The sequence below is a fragment of the Cydia strobilella genome, chromosome 22, assembly GCF_947568885.1.
Source record: "Cydia strobilella chromosome 22, ilCydStro3.1, whole genome shotgun sequence".
NCBI lineage: Eukaryota > Metazoa > Arthropoda > Insecta > Lepidoptera > Tortricidae > Cydia > Cydia strobilella.
This window is the reverse complement of record NC_086062.1, coordinates 4,308,594-4,325,434: the sequence shown is the minus strand read 5'-3', so window position 1 is coordinate 4,325,434 and position 16,841 is coordinate 4,308,594. Positions and strand designations below refer to the sequence as shown.

The 16,841-nt window shown below is 37.0% G+C and overlaps 2 protein-coding genes across 10 annotated transcripts in view; one reads left to right on the top strand and one right to left on the bottom strand.

Moving 5' to 3' along the window:
* The window catches only part of LOC134751375 (ankyrin-3-like), a 99,978-nt gene that overhangs the window by 77,216 nt on the left and 5,921 nt on the right, over positions 1-16,841 (bottom strand). The window lies entirely within an intron of this gene.
* Positions 6,504-14,430, top strand: LOC134751495 (uncharacterized protein K02A2.6-like). 2 transcript variants are annotated; one of them, XM_063686911.1, is made up of 2 exons: positions 6,504-7,965; positions 12,238-14,430. In XM_063686911.1, exon 2 carries the CDS (start codon positions 12,444-12,446, stop codon positions 14,220-14,222), a length of 1,779 nt encoding a protein of 592 aa, XP_063542981.1. In that variant the 5' UTR covers positions 6,504-7,965; positions 12,238-12,443; the 3' UTR covers positions 14,223-14,430. Both variants share the same exon structure in this region, with proteins under 2 accessions (XP_063542981.1, XP_063542982.1).

Below are 16,841 nucleotides of genomic sequence, written 5' to 3'. Positions count from 1 at the left end.
AACAAGTGTGAATGCGACCGTTGGTAACGTTGAATCATTCAAAACTCTAATTGTGAATTCAGATGGTATTGTTTGTTTCATCTTGTTAGGAATGAAATGAAAACCTATATTATAAAAAGTTCTTAACATTTTAGAAGAACAAATCTGTCGACTGCATTGCAAACCCTGGCCACAAGTAGAGTTTTCGTGATTTATAAAGTAACGTGGCAGCAAAACAAAAAGTTTGCTGCTCAGCAAACTGTACAAGAATAATGTTTTCCTTGCTTTTCTTATTAATGCAGACATCTGCTTCAGTGTCCTACTGTATAATAGTTTAAGTAAGTTATATATATATATATATATACGTAACTATATACTTATACGTAAAATGACAATAAAAATAGGCAATAATATATGTGCCCGAATGGGAGTGCTAGAATTTTGGGAGAAGTTTAAGGGCTTCTACGTAAACAAAGTCGCGGGCAGCAGCTAATAGCTGACCGAGTAAATCGAAGGTGTACATTTCAGCCTGGACAAAAATGCATTCGTATGTCCGGCTGTACGGCTGTTCTCCTCCAGAGGTCGCATTTCTCAGCTGATTTTTGTGAAATTTCGAGAGCAGATTCGTTAAATACGAGTATAAAACGTTAAAGTCGTCGTTAATAGAACTTGTAAATAATGTAAACAAATATGACAGATTTTAATAACAAAACTTCCGTGACACACAGACATATTAAACATGTTAATAACGGGTCACTCACGTATTTTAAGTCGAAAACGCTCGACATGTTTCACTCCGTACCGAGGAGCGTCATCAGGAGCTTGCGTCGACGTTTTCGACTTAAAATACGTGAGTGACCCGTTATTAATATGTTTAATATGACAGATTTTGTTAGCGTTTGACACATAACCTAACATTTGTACGAAGGTTATTTTCCCTGAAATATTAATAATTAACATTTAATAAGGTCATGGTTGTCCTTTTAAAGAGATAACTAAGTAATGAAGGTAAAATGTTTTGTTAACATTACTCGTATTTGCAAGTTCTATTGACGACGACTTTAATTATAATAATTTTTTGTCAATTCAGTTTTTGTATTTTTTTCTTCATAATGATAGAGCCACGTGAATTCGCGAGATCTACAGTAGTGGAGTCAATATAAAGTTTAAGTTACATTAAATGCACACTCAAATTTTTCTACATGGGTGAATTCTATATCATATTGAATACCCGTCTGTAAAGTAACAACTTGATATCAGTTCCCGTTTTTGAGAAATAAAACTTTTTTTTAAATCTTTTATACTACTTAAACAATAATTCCCACATAAGATATTTTTCGTAGAATGGGTTATGAAGCTTATACGACTACACGGTCAGAATATCTCTCGACAATAATGTAAATTATAGATTTATTAAAACAAATTATTATTTTGTAAGTTTTTCATGACCGAGGAACTCCCACACCGAGAGAAAAGTTTACTATGGTGGTTGTGAAGTAGTTGTATCGATCATGTTTAAAAATCTCCCGAGTCACTACTATATTTGTAGAATAGCAGCAAGATTTTGGAAACAAACAGCAAATAATGTTCTGCACAATTAATGGACATTTCTAGTTTTTTGCCAGTAACTGCACAAGTTATGGAAGAATAACATATTCATTTTTCTCTCGATAATTAAATCAATTTCCAGCATAAAAAAATTAAAAAGTATACGGTATTTCCAGGCATTCACAGAGGCCAATTCGAACTTTATTTAAGATAACAATAATATATAATTTTGTTATCATTCGCCCGACCGTCTCACTCGCACCAAAACATATTTTAACTAGTACGAGCGAAACGCACACGCAAATTAAAAAAATGACATTTTTAATAACAAAGTTCGAATTAGCCTCAAGGTATATTAGGAAAGTATACCTTATGGCTTATGGCATTGCGTTAAGGTTCAATAGTTCAATGCATTAAGTGTCTGTATTTATATGAAAAACAATAGCTGTCAAATTTTTATATCTATTCACAAAACGTTTAGAATACTGGATGCTGTGTCAGATATAAATAGACCCTTGAAGTCTTACAACTATCTATTATGCTTGATCTGAATCTTACTGGTTAGTAAGGACTGTCCACTTAGTTATACTTCGAATAGCCGCCCGGACAAATTATTAAGCTAATTTCGAATTTTAAATTTTGACAATTCACGAGAAGAGTAACGTAACGTCAAACGATATGTTTGTCCCTTTTCAACGATCCTGTCATCCGATGCTTTTAGTAGCGGGAGCTGTGAGAGTGAAAAGACGCAAATGTCAGCAATTCTTACCGCTTGGTATTTGTCAGCGAGCGCATCGCGATATGAAACCAGTATGAACCTGGCCCTCGATTACGTATAATTGTAAGGAAACTTGGGATCAAGTTATATTAGTCTAAGGTCTAACAGTTGAGAATAAGACGTGCTCTGAATATACAGTGTGGAACTTTTTTATGGGCCCTGAAGGGAAAGTGCCTTAAAACCTTAAGTTAGCTCATTTTATTTTCAAAAATAAACAAAACTGCATTCAAAGGTTTTTTGAAATTCGCTTGTCTCGCCTGGGAATCGAACCGACTAAAAATTCCAAACAATAAACACTCCCTATTTTATTCTACTAGTCGATACCACGTCGATACAGATAATGTTAATGATAACATTTCTTCAAGAAACATTAGGTCTTACACTCGTCTGTCGTACAAAATTTCCATAAAATCGAATATTTAGTACTCAAGAATATTTTTAGACAAGCAAAATTGAAAAAAAAAAAAAATTAAAAACCTTTGAATGCAATTTAGTTTCTTTTTAAAAATAAAAGAATGTCTCCTTTAAGTAAAATGAGCTAACTTAAGGTTTTCAGAGAATTTCCCTCCAGGGCCCATTAATTTGATTATTAAATTATAGTGGTAAGTAAGCGCATTGAGTATGCACTTTTGTCTCAGGCGATGCCGCTTGGCACGATTGATTATTCCTTAGGGCAAATAAAACTGATTCAGCCCGGTAGCCACGAGATCGTAACGCCCCCCAAAAGGGGGGTGAAAGGGTCGGCTCCCCAAGTCTAATCTATGCTATATTTCTTCCTGTTCTTAGCAACTAGGGCAACTTATATATCATTTTCGTATAATTTAGGAACGAGGAATTCATTTTTGAAACAATTATTAGACCTTTCCATACAAAAAAAAATTCATTCTGGAAAATATCACTTTAAAGGAATAGCTGCCGAAACGCCTGTCAAAAAAGAGGCGTTTTTTCTTACTAAGCGGCGTTTGAAGTTTCCAAGTTTTTATTCCTTACTTGTTGTTTTTATTCCTCACTTGTTGTTTTTTTTATTTTTTCGCAACTGTGTTAAAAAACGTCGTTCGATACACGTGCGGAAATGTCATTCTTCACTCGTCCCGAGTCTTGCCAAGATACCTATCTCGGTACTCGTGAAGTAATGACATACTTTCCGCACTAGCATCGAAATGTACTATTTATTTCATTTGGGCACCAAGAAGTATGTTGGTAGTAAACCTTTTTGCAAGTAAAATAGTATGTAATAATGATTTAATATAATATTGTTAATTAACTAAAGTTTCATTATTGCGTCATTTCATCTCATAACCCTACTACCCATTGAATTGAATGACCTTTTTCACGTTTTCTGCAGCAATGCAGTCGACTGCAGCAATATTGAAGCGCGACATTGCTGTCGACTGCTACGGCAGTAGCCGTAAATGTCAAAATCAAATTTCCTGTCTGGATTTTGACGTTCATTTAAAATAAATAATCAAAGGGGATCATCGATTTTGGGCCCGGAGGACAAACCATCGCGTATATTATGGTACACTACACAGACGGTTACAGTAATTATAAACGCATTTGATTACAGAAAAAGATATAATATTGGGTGTAAATGAAACGGGAATGTATTATACAATAAAATAAATTATATCTATTATTAATTTCCGTAAATCACACCATCATCTTTATTAGCATAGCATAGCTTAACGCTCAATTTCGCACAAACCGTGAGGTTTTCACTAAGGAGTTTAAAATTCTCTTTGCACTAAACTTTATGGTTGGTAAAAAAGTGTGTATTCTAATTTGGCACTAACTGCCACTGTCTGTCATTGCTATGTCATAGCCTCATAGCTGACATACGTGAGATATATGCCGCAATGTATGCATTGCGCGTTTTATCGGAGCTTTGCCTGAGGTGTGTTAAGTAAGCGCGCAATCAAAATTAAACATGCGTAAACAATCGTTACGCGTACCGATGAAACTGGGTAAGTTAGTCATGGGAGAATTAACGGTCGACCGCATCGCGAACTCTCGGCAGTTCAAGCGGACCGATCGTCTACCGCGAACATTGAAGTGAGACGGAGATATGGAAGTCGATCAAACGTTCTCTACAGTGAATCAGTACCCGTCAGTTAGTGCCTGCGTGGGTAATTTAAATAGCTTGGACGTCGTAATAATTATGGTTGTATTCCATACAATATTACATATACGTGAGATTTTTTTTGTTATTACACTAACATGAGTAAGAGATTTATGAAGGTGAAACAAAAGTCGAGTGTCCATTTTCTATAAGCAACAAAAAAAAATTCGAAACAAAAATGGTTAATAGTAATTAAACGGATTCATTTACGTTAGAGATTTTTTTGTAGAATATAGTAAATATAAAGAGCTTAATTAACATGTAATTTTTATGTAAACATTAGTTGTTATTTTTATGTAAAAAAAAATTTTAATAAAGAAAGTTATTGGGGGCAGGTTTCTGTGCCAAGCTGGAAGAAAATATAAATACTTAATGAGTATATGCCTGAGAACAGCATATTAGAAAATCTCTAGTATGGGGATTGATGTTTTGGTTTATTTCTCTATTTTAGTAATAATTTGGATTTATAAAAACAAATTGACATATTTTGTGGAGATTTTTTTCAAAATATATTATTTGTAACATAGGTAATCACATCTCAAAAAATCTCTAATGTGAGAATTAATGTAGATTTCTCATACATTTTGAACTGTGCGGACCGGCCTACAGCTCATTGAGCCTCTAGGCACTAAGTACACTTTATAAAACAAAGTACGCCGCCGCGTCTGTTCCACAAAATCCGTTCCGTTCATGTCTGTGTTCCCGATAAATAAAAAACCGGCCAATTGCGAGTCGGACTCGCGCACGAAGGGTTCCGTAGCATCACGAAAAAAAAACGGCAAAAAAATCACGTTTGTTGTATGGGAGCCCCATTTAAATATTTATATTATTCTGTTTTTAGTATTTGTTGTTATAGCGGCAATAGAAATACATCATCTGTGAAAATTTCAACTGTCTAGCTATCACGGTTCATAAGATACAGCCTGGTGATAGACGGACAGACGGATGGACAGACGGACAGCGGAGTCTTAGTAATAGGGTCCCGTTTTTACCCCTTGGGTACGGAACCCTAAAAAACTACTGAACGGATTCTTATGCGGTTTTCACCTATTTATGTATAGTGACTTGGAAGGTGTACTTGTGTATAATTTGTCAACCCGTGCGAAGCCGAGGCGGGTCGCTAGTTTGTCATAAGACAACCTGAACATTGTCATGTCTGACGTCAATCCCACCCGGGCCGCGCCCGGCAACAAGCTTTTGCCGTTCATTAGTCCAATTAGCGAGTTTTAATTCAATTTGGCCGTTTACCCGCAGACTTACTGCCCCAATGAGGATTTTTATGACTTGCAATTTTGAAAATTATTTATTAGTCAATTCATTTAAAGTTATCAGTCATGTGAGTAATATTATTTTCAGCGTCACTGTCTGTGTCTGTGTGTCTCTGACTGACTTCACGGACTTTTAGGGTTTATTATGTCAGTTATTTCAAATCGCGATATGGTCTATTAACCTTTTGGACGCCAATGACCGATATATACGCACCGAAGGTTCAACGCCAAAGACCGATTAATCGGTCATAGACCACAGAGCAACATATACCTACATGCATTATGCATAAAGTTCAATTTTAGTTTTGACACTTCGGTGACGTGGCGTCTGGATGACAGCTTTTATGTTTGACACGGCGTCGAAATGGTTAAATAATTTTCAGTTTACATAGTATGTTACAATAGCCTGTTAGTATGACCGTCAAACCAGTTATAAATTTTGGGCATTTTCGACAAGTCGTCTTCCGTTATGCGTCAGATCGGGGTTAGCAAATGGAAACGAGGGTTGTGTTAAAAACACCACTACTTTTTCATAGGATTAGTGGCTATAACTATAATCATGCCAACGATCTAGACAAACCCTATAAAATCAAACATGACGCAAAAAAAAACAATTTCAATACTGTTATAAAGCGCATTTTAAACATTCAAGGTAAAAAGAACCCGTAGAGAGCTAATTTTGGACGCAAGGATAATTCAAAACCCGTTGGTATTCAAGGATAATTTATCTACCATTTTCCCTCCAATTTTTCTCGCAATAACTGTTAGAAATGGAGCATTGTGGGAATCAAGGCGGTTGTGGTAACTAAACGCTGTCTGCTCCGCCCCTCCCTCTCTTGGGTTAAAGACGTTGAACTAGTAAGATGTGCTCTTATCATTTATTACAATAAATAATAGTTAAACAGTTAGTATTGGTATTAATTAATTACCGGATACAAATAAACCCATTCGAGCATCCCAACATCACACTGGCGACGAGAAGGTTACGAATCGACGTGAAACTGTATGTATTTTAACATCTTGCAATTAGAGGTTATCAACATAATTTCAATCCCCAAAACGTCACCACAGAGCAATTAATTGACAGTAAACTTGAAGGAAATCACAATCAGTCGGTAAAGCAGAGCATATATTCAAGCAATATCAAAACGCAAACGTCAAACGCCACTATACGGCAAGTGTCATAACTCTGTCGGTAAAACAGACATGGCAGCCGCCATCTTATTTGCTACTGCATACAACTGAAGTGAAGATCGACAACAAGGAACAATCGATAATGTCGCTTGAAGAATTTCAAAGTAAAATTGCAAGTGGTCAAACGTCGTGGATACAAGACGTACCAAAAGATACATTATCAGAACTCTTAACACAATTAGGATTAACGACAGGCCCAAATCCAAGTATCGACGACCTACGAAAAGCGCTTCGGGAACACGTAAAAACAAAAAAAATAAAAATGACGCACCAGTCAACGCTCCCTATTACAAGCTTAGAAAATTTCAGTGGTGGCAATTGGAGGAGCTACGAAGAACAACTCAATTGTTACATGTTATTGCATGACATCTCTGGAGACAAAAAGGTTCCGCTCTTGATTACGAAGTTAACAAGTAACGTGTATGACACATTGTCAGGGTTATGCGCCCCAAACATACCAATTAAAAGTACATACGAAGAATTATGTAAAAAGCTGCAAGAATTTTACCATCCCAAAATAAATCTAGCAGTGCACAGAGCGAGATTCATGGACAGAAAGCAAGAAGAAGGTGAAACGATAAAAGAATACCTGTTAGCGGTTCGCAAACTGGCTAAAGACTGCGATTTCAAGGATGTAGATGAACACTTAAAAGAAAGATTGTTGAATGGTGTCCACAACGAGACAATCAGATATGAAGTTTTGAAGATGGCTGATGCGACCCTGGCAAAGCTAACAGCAGTCGCGGAGACAGCAGAGATGGCTTTTAAACTATCAGCAAAGCCAGTTGATGTGTTCAAGCTCTCTACAGATCGTGGGAAGGCGAGTCTACAGCCTCAAAAAAGGCGTCAACAACAACAACAGTCAAAGTGCCTGTGCTGCGGCAAGACAGGACATTGGAAGGATCAGTGCACCTTGCGTTTTAAGTACTGTTCGGAATGTGGCAGGAAGGGACACATATTTAGGCTATGCCCCCTAAAGAAACCAAGCCTAAAAACGGTGGTTTGCTCTGAAGAAAAAGAAGAAGATGTTTGTGAAACGAATAATCTAGAAGACATGTACCAAACACTTAATTTGGGATGTAAGTTATTTAAAAAAGTACCATCTATGTTTTTAAAGCTAAAAATTGAAGGGATTCCATTTGATTTTGAGGTGGACACAGGTTCAGATATAACTACAATAAATAAAAGTGACAAAAATAAATTTTTCCCACAAATCAACATAGAAAACTCTACAATGACTATGATCAGCTTTGACCAGTCCATTTCAAAACCAATTGGATTATTAAAGAATTTGAATGTGATATTTAATGAATCAAAAGTTGAGGATATGACCCTCATAGTTGTAGAAGATGGGTTGCCAAGAGTAATAGGAAAAGATTGGTTAAAAAAATTACAGTTGTGGCCGTTCAAACTACAACAAAATATTAATGTATGTAGTAATGTTCCAACCAAACAGGCCTATCTAGATAAAATAAAAAAAGAGTTCCCTGTTGTATTCGAACCGGGGTGGGGTAATTTTAAAAAGGCAAATATAACCCTAAAATTAAAACCAAATGCTAAGCCAAAATTTTTGCCAGCAAGAAATGTGCCTTTTGCATTAAAATCCAAGGTCGAAACAGAAATAAATAGACTGTTAGCAAATGGTCGTATTGCTCCAATAGAGTTTAGCGAATGGGGTACACCAGTGGTACCAGTTATGAAGGGTGATGGCTCAGTGCGCCTCTGTGGGGACTACAAAGTAACTTTGAACCCTAACCTAGAAATAGACCATTTTCCTCTCCCGACAATAAATGACATACTGTCAAATTTTGAAGGAAATAGTTATTTTTGTGAGCTGGATTTGAAAGAAGCCTACCTTCAAGCACCACTTGATGCAGACTCACAAGAACTAACAACAATAGTGACTGAAAAGGGCATATATAAATACTTATATCTGCCCTATGGTGTCAGCACTGGGCCGGGATCTTTCCAACGCCTGATTGTTCAGTTGTTGTCGGGACTGGAGGGTGTGAAGGTTTATATCTATACATATAATAAAGCGGAAGAGGGTCGAAAGTCTGTACATGGAAGATATTCGAAAAAAAATTGGCTGGGGATACTTAGAATCGATAACAGAACACATTCCAACAGTTTTTAGAATTTTTGTCTGTTTATCTGTTTGTCTGTTTATCTGTTTATCTGTTTATCTGTTTATCTGTTTGTCTGTTTATTTGACCGCGCTACAAATGAAAACGGCTAAACGGATTTTGATGCAAACTTTACTAATCTGTCGAAAAAATCCACGGCCAGGTTATAGGCTATAAAAATTTGAGAAATTTTACCCCTAAGGGGGTTAAAAAGGGGATGAAAGTTTGTATGGAGTTCAAGATTTATTTTAAGCTAGCAATTTGAAACTTCGTAAGAAGATATATTATTGAAATACAAGAAAACTAATTTCAGCGTTTTTGAAAATTCATCCCCTAAGGAGGTGAAATAGAGGTTGAAAGTTTGTATGGAGTTCAATTTTTTTTTGAGTGCGTTACTTGAAACTTTGTATAATGGGCATATTATTATAATACAGGAAAAGTAATTTTAGCGTTTTCAAGAATTCGTCCCCTAACAGGGTTAAAAGGGGGTTGAAAGTTTGAATCCATTACAAATGCTTTGAAACTTCTTAGAAATGTATGATAGACGATTACAAAAAAACTAATTTTGCCGTTTTTGGAAATTTAACCCCTCAGGGGGTTGAAAAGGGGATGAAAGTTTGTCTTGGGGTGCAAATTTTATTTTAAGCCAGAAACTTAAAACTTTGCAAAACGTTAATTATATTTAAAAGCAAGAAATTTTTTTTCAGCGTTTTTAAAAATTCATCCCCCATGGAAAAAGGGGTTAAAAACTTTATCTTGATAACTATATCATTTTAGCTACTAGGCCAAGTTAGGTATCGTTTTTGTATAAATCGGGTATGCCGAATTCATTTATGATATCAAAATGACACCATTCCCGAGTGAAAACACAAAAAATATGAAAAAAACTTTTTTTAATTTCTCTTTACGCTTAAACCGCTAAACCGATTTAAATAAAATTTAGTATAGAGATAGTTTGAGTCCCGTGGAAGAACATAGGGTAGTTTTTATCCAAAAAATGGAGACTGCGTTTGCATGGAGAAGCGGCCGTGCCCTTCCCTCTTAATAATGGTCATGAAGGTGGGTACTTTAAAAAAAAACATTTTTCAGTAAATGTTAAACGATTTGGGACTTATACGCGTTACCATGCCTTCCCGAAAAAAATCGAATCTTTCGCGAGTCTCGCAATGCATTGCGGCCACAAGGGGCACGGTCTCAGGAGTCTAAGAAAAACCACGGTGCGAGACTCAGTGGCGCTCTAGCCAGGCAGGTCGCTTCGCTTTCGGCTGAAACGGCAAGCCAGCGCGAGTCTCGATTGTGATCCCAAATACATTGTACGCAATACATATGTAGGCGCAGATCCTGACGGAGTGTGGCGCCGGAGAAGCAGTGTTCATCCTGCGTATCCCCCTCATTCCGAGCAACTTCCCGTTCCGCTTTAAGCGCCTACAGGTCCCCGTGAGCGTCTGCTTCGCTATGACTATCAACAAGTTGTAGGGGCAGACGCTACGCAGTTGCATTTCCCACCCCGAAAACAAAAAAAAAAGGGGCAGACACTGCCCGCCGCCGGCGTCATGCTTAGACTGATTTCACTGGAGGACCGATTTGGATGACATGATTTTGATGGGAACACCCAAATATTCCGAAATACGTTTTTCCGATTTTTATAACCACGACTTTCATAATCCCGATTATTTATAAGTCCGAAATATCAAAATTACGATTTTTAAAAACACGATGGAATAAAATCACGAATGTGCTATTTCCGAAAACTTTAAATCCGATTGTCACTTGACAGAAAGCTTAAAGTTCCGATTTTACACTTTTCCGAAAATATTTTTTTTCCGAATTCCTAAATTCCGAAAAATCATTGTCCGATCGGAAATAAAATAATTCGGTATTCCGAAATTCGGTTTTTTACAAGATTGGAAAAATGAAGTCCGTGATATTCAAATGAAGACTCACGTTTTAGTAATTATTACGGGTACCTGTCGTGCCGCGTCATGTTAAATTCGGCATAAAATATTTTTGGCATAAAAATTCGGCATAAATAAATTAGACAGAACTGCGAACCCGAACTGTTGCTAGAAGTGGGTTAGGTTAGGTTAGAATTGCGACCCCCAAGAAAACGAACTGTTGCCAGAAAAGTGGGTTAGGTTAGGTTAGAACTGCGACCCCCAAGAAAACGAACTGTTGCCAAAAAAGTGAAAATTTAAAAATTGGGATATTTAAAATAGGAATCACGTTAATTCGGAATAAGGGCAATTCCGAATTCGTGATTTTGAAAATCGTAAATGTTAAATTCGGTGTTTGCCACCATCGGAATTGTTATAGTCGGAATTATGTAGTTCGGAATTTACAAAATTCGGCTTTTTGGGTTTTCGGAAATATAAATCTTCGTGATTTTCATCATTCGTAATTATGACAGTCGGAATTTTGATGGGTCGATCATTTAAAAATCGGAATGATAAAATTCGACATTCTAAAATTCGGAATAATTTTTTTTCGGAAATATGTAGTGTACCCGATTTGGATAGGTACAGTCAAGGACGTAGAAATACAAAAATGGTACTGTATCGTTCGATATACACCTACTACTCTATGCCGTTTAAATCACGTCAAAAATTTGAATAAGGGCAAAAAAAAACATTTTGGAGTGTAATTTTATTTAGTGGTAGCAAAGAGGATGTAATATTATAGAGCGGTACTGTCATAGTAAATTTTGTAACCACACTAAATTCACTGCCATCTATCGACACACTTTAAAACTAAAAATGAAGATTTATAAAAATACGATAAAATGTATTTAAATATGGATAAATGTTTTTTATTTTATTTGCATTAATTATTTTTATTATTTTGACCCATGTTCTTTCACTGATATGCGTTAAAATTGTTAAATAATAACAAACGAAACCGTTAACGCCCTCTATACGAGAGTAGGCAAAAGGTAGTAGCGACATCTGATCGAGAATCAAATTTTCGTGATTTTCGAGGCACGTTTTTTCCTTAGACTGTATCCATCTATTACGGAGTTATATCTATCTTTGGTGGTAGGTACCTAATTGTAAAATATTTTATCTGGACTACAGTCCTCTAGCGTATCCATTTGTCAACTTTACTTTAAGTTCCGTCTCCAGGGGACAGGGAGATAAATTAGGGGTGAATTAGCCGCTTACTGACACAGACCGAATTCCACGCAGGCGAAGCCGCGGGCACAGCTAGTAGATAATGTTTTCATTGCAGGAAAAACAATAGAAGAAGTAAATTCAAGATTAAAATCTGTATTGCAACGCTTCACAGAGGCAGAGTTAAAATTAAAAATATCAAAGTGCAAGTTTTTTGAAGAACACCTAACAGTATTTGGATATCATGTGTCAGGTGAAGGGATCAGCGTAATTAAAGAAAATATAGAGCCTTTATTGAAAGCACCCCAACCCGAAAATATAAAAATGTTACGTTCCTTTTTAGGAAAAGTAAATTATTATAATAGATTTTTAAAAGATATGGCCACAATACTACAGCCTTTGTATAATTGCCTTAGGAATGAAAACTTTTGTTGGACCCCTGAATGTAATAACGCCTTCTTAAAAATAAAAGGAGCTTTAACAAAAACAGCCACTTTATCTCATTACAGCAATGAACTGCCGATAATTTTAAGCTGTGATGCCTCAGACTGTGGGGTGGCCGCTGTTCTTTCTGTGAAATCTGAGGATGGTGTAGTGAAACCAGTAGCCTATGCCAGTAAAAAATTGAGTGATACTCAAATAAAGTATCCAACTATAGAAAAGGAAGCATATGCTATAATTTTTGGAATAACTAAATTTTATGAATATTTGTTTGGACGGACATTCGAGTTACAAACCGATAATGCGGCTCTAGTTACTATATTTGGCCCTAAAAAAGGTATACCAAAAATGGCATGTAAAAGATTACAGCACTGGGCTATATTCTTGTCAGGGTTTAACTACACTATCCAACATATAAAAACAGATTGCAACCCCGCAGACTATTTGTCTCGCAACCCCACGCCAGACAATAGTACTTTTAGCCATCCAATATTAGACAGTAGTGAATTAAGTGTGTTAAAATTCTTGTCATTATCAAATTTTGAAAATGTAAATTGGAAAATGGTGGAACAAGAAACAAAAAAATGTACTACCCTATCAACTGTAATGAGATATTGTACTGATGGTTGGCCTGATAAAGCAATGTTAAATGAAGAATTAAAATCTTTTTATGAAAAACAAAATGAAATAAGTATTGACCAGGGTTGCTTACTATGGGGCACACGAGTCATAATTCCAAAAAGTCTACAGAATCTAGTAATGAACGAATTACATGCAAGCCATTTTGGAATAAATAGAATGAAACAAATCGCTAGGTCATATTTTTGGTGGATAACTATAGATAAGGATATCACAGATATAACAAATGCATGCATGATTTGTTTAGAAAACAGAAAGGCCCCCGAAAAGGTACCCCTAACGCCCTGGCCACCGGCCCATACAGTTTGGGAGCGTTTACATGCGGATTTTCTTGGACCTTTCTGTGGTAAGATGTTTTTAGTGGTGATAGATAGTTTTTCAAAGTGGCCAGAAGCATATGTGATGTCTAATATAAAGGCTACTAATACACTAAAAGTTTTTAAGTCACTATTTGCTCGGTATGGTTACCCGCTCCATTTGGTGGTGGATAATGGGACAACGTGGACGAGTTCTGAATTTCAAGATTATTGTAAAAGTAAAAATATAAAAATAAGTTACACCCCACCTTATTATCCCGCAACGAATGGAGCCGCCGAACGTTTTGTACAAACCTTTAAAAGCCATGTAAAAAAAATTATAGCCAGTGGCAAGCCACTGGAAGACGCCATAAATTTATTTTTAGTCGATTATCGAACAAGTGTAAATAGAGCCACTGGTGTCAGCCCCTCGAAATTAATGTATCAGCGGGAGTTGAGAACTAGATTTTCTTTACTTAGACCACAGCCAGTAAGTGCTAGGTTGCAAATCAATAATGAAAAATTAGTAGAGTTCAGTAAGGGAAATCGAAACGTGACTTTTGATGTGGGGATGAAAGTCATGGTCAGAGATTATAGAGATAAAAAACGAAAGTGGATTGCGGGAGAGATCAAGGAGTGTCTGACACCAGGGGTTACATATTTGGTAAATGTGGAGGGGAGAGACATAAAACGCCATGTTAACCAAATGTTAGCTATAAGTAATTAGTGTAAGTTAATTTCTCGCTGTTCTTTTATAAATGTGCTGGGGGAGAGTTGTGGTAGCTAAACGCTGTCTGCTCCGCCCCTCCCTCTCTTGGGTTAAAGACGTTGAACTAGTAAGATGTGCTCTTATCATTTATTACAATAAATAATAGTTAAACAGTTAGTATTGGTATTAATTAATTACCGGATACAAATAAACCCATTCGAGCATCCCAACATCACAGCGGTGATGAATGTTTCAGAATAACATGGATCCAATTATATAATTCAGGTTTTGTGCTTGGGCTTACCCTCGTTATTGCGAATTGACTGACATTTTAAAGTAAAAAGTAAGGTAAGTAGTAGTAAGTAGTGTTTGGAATGTGGCAGTCTTCATTATGTAAATAGTGAGGCATAGACATTTATTTACATACAAGATATATACAGTGGTACTACGTAAACGAAATTAATAACTAGCTTAAATCTAAAATAGGCCCTTGAGGCATTGTACCAAGGATGCTGGCGGCATTTCCCCGCTGTATCGCAATGCTGATACGTTGTGCGAGAAAGCCGCCAGCTCTTCGGTCACCAGTTACGTCAACCAGACGCTTCGCGATTTCTGCAAACAACTTATGCGCGCTGGGACCCCATGGACCTAGAGTTTCAACTCCAAATGGAACGAAATGATACTCTCTACCGAGGCTCTTATATTTATTACGTTTTAAAATTTCGGCGCTTTCCGCCGCTCCGCCCGCTTTTACATTAGTCCGTTGGAGGTGGGACGGTGCCAGTGTGTCTACGAAAGTAAATAGTTAAATGTGATATATATTTTTATTTGTAATTTAATGTGTGTTTACTAACATTAGCATATTAAGATTAATTTAATTGTATTACTAACAAATTATATGGGCATTTGCCTGAAATAAATAATTGAATTGAATTGAATTGAATTGATTTCAATATACCTATGTAGCTAAGGCGGCGGAGGAGAAGACATGAAAACGGAGGTCAAAGGCTATCTTTTAAAACATGAGGTTTTAAAACATAGCATTTTTGAGCTTTTATCTCCGTACTGTCAGCATCGAAAATAACTGGGGGCCTATAGCCAAGATGCCAATCGCTTGCGCTACTTCAGCGAAACGCTTTCTGTCTCTCTATAACTTTTACATAGTGCGATAGAAAGACAGATAGCATTTCGTCGTTGTCGTAGCGCTTGCGATTGGCATCTTGGCTGGACACCCAGATCAAACTACGCGTCAAAAGTATCTACATAGATACAAAACGATATATAGTTTGTCAAGGGAATGTCTCATTTCGGGCGTAGACGGAGAGAGTCATACTGTCTTTGTCTTGCACTGGTGCTGGCGCCCAGAAGGGGATGAGTGTAGTTTTTTTTGTTCTTATTTACTGACAAGATTTGCTTGACTAACTATATCTACATAAGTCCTTGTATGTAGATCAATAAGACTTCGACATATACTTTGGAACGCGTATTAAAGAGACATATCTCTCTTTGGAAAATAATTCCAGGATGGCAGATATTTTTGGAGCATTGTTTCATCCGCTACTATTGATGCTGACAACAATCTATACTTTTTAGGGTTCCGTACTTCCGTACCCAAAGGGTAAAAACGGGACCCTATTACTAAGACTCCACTGTCCGTCTGTCTGTCACCAGGCTGTATCTCATAAACCGTGAATCAGTTGAAATTTTCACACATGATATAGGTACCTATTTATGTTGCCGCTATAACAACAAATACTAAAAACAGAATAAAATAAATATTTAAGTGGGGCTCCCATACAACTACAACTTACGTGATTTTTTTGCCGTTTTTTGCATAATGGTACGGAACCCTTCGTGCGCGAGTCCGACTCGCACTTGGCCGGTTTTTTTTTAAATAAAATTTTGCCGAGACGACAGCTGCCATACGCACAATACTTCAGCGAAAATACCGTATTCCCTCGAGAAAATCTCATTCTACAACCGGAAAGCATCGTTAATTAAAAAGCCGGCGTTCAGCCTAGGTAGAATCAGCAAAATAATTATTTCTTAATGTCTCCCTTCTTTATAGTATCAGTTTCTCAGAACAGCTGTTGGCGGTAGATAAACAAAAGCAATAAGTGAAGTCGACACCCGATCCGAGTCAAGGGCGAGCTAATGGCTCGGCAAATTGCGAAAGGGCTGAGGTTGAAGCTTAACATCAACTTAACACTGACTTGGTTCGAATTACATCCTTCATTGATCCCACTTATATAATAAGAAAAAGCTCAACCTGTATACGTCTCACTGCTGGGCACCTTTATCACGAAAGAAATTGGTGTACAGTCCCCAAGCTGTCCTAAAGTGTGTTACGGACCTTTTGCACGCAGATTTCTTCATCATAGATAAGTACCTATACAGTGGTACTACGTAAACGAAATTAATAACTAGCTTAAATCTAAAATAGGCCCTTGAGGCATTGTACCAAGGATGCTGGCGGCATTTCCCCGCTGTATCGCAATGCTGATACGTTGTGCGAGAAAGCCGCCAGCTCTTCGGTCACCAGTTACGTCAACCAGGCGCTTCGCGATTTCTGCAAACAACTTATGCGCGCTGGGACCCCATGGACCTAGAGTTTCAACTCCAAATGGAACGAAATGA

Coding starts and splice junctions, on each gene's coding strand:
- LOC134751495 (XM_063686911.1), top strand. CDS start 12,444: ATGTTACGTTCCTTTTTAGGAAAAGTAAATTATTATAATAGATTTTTA.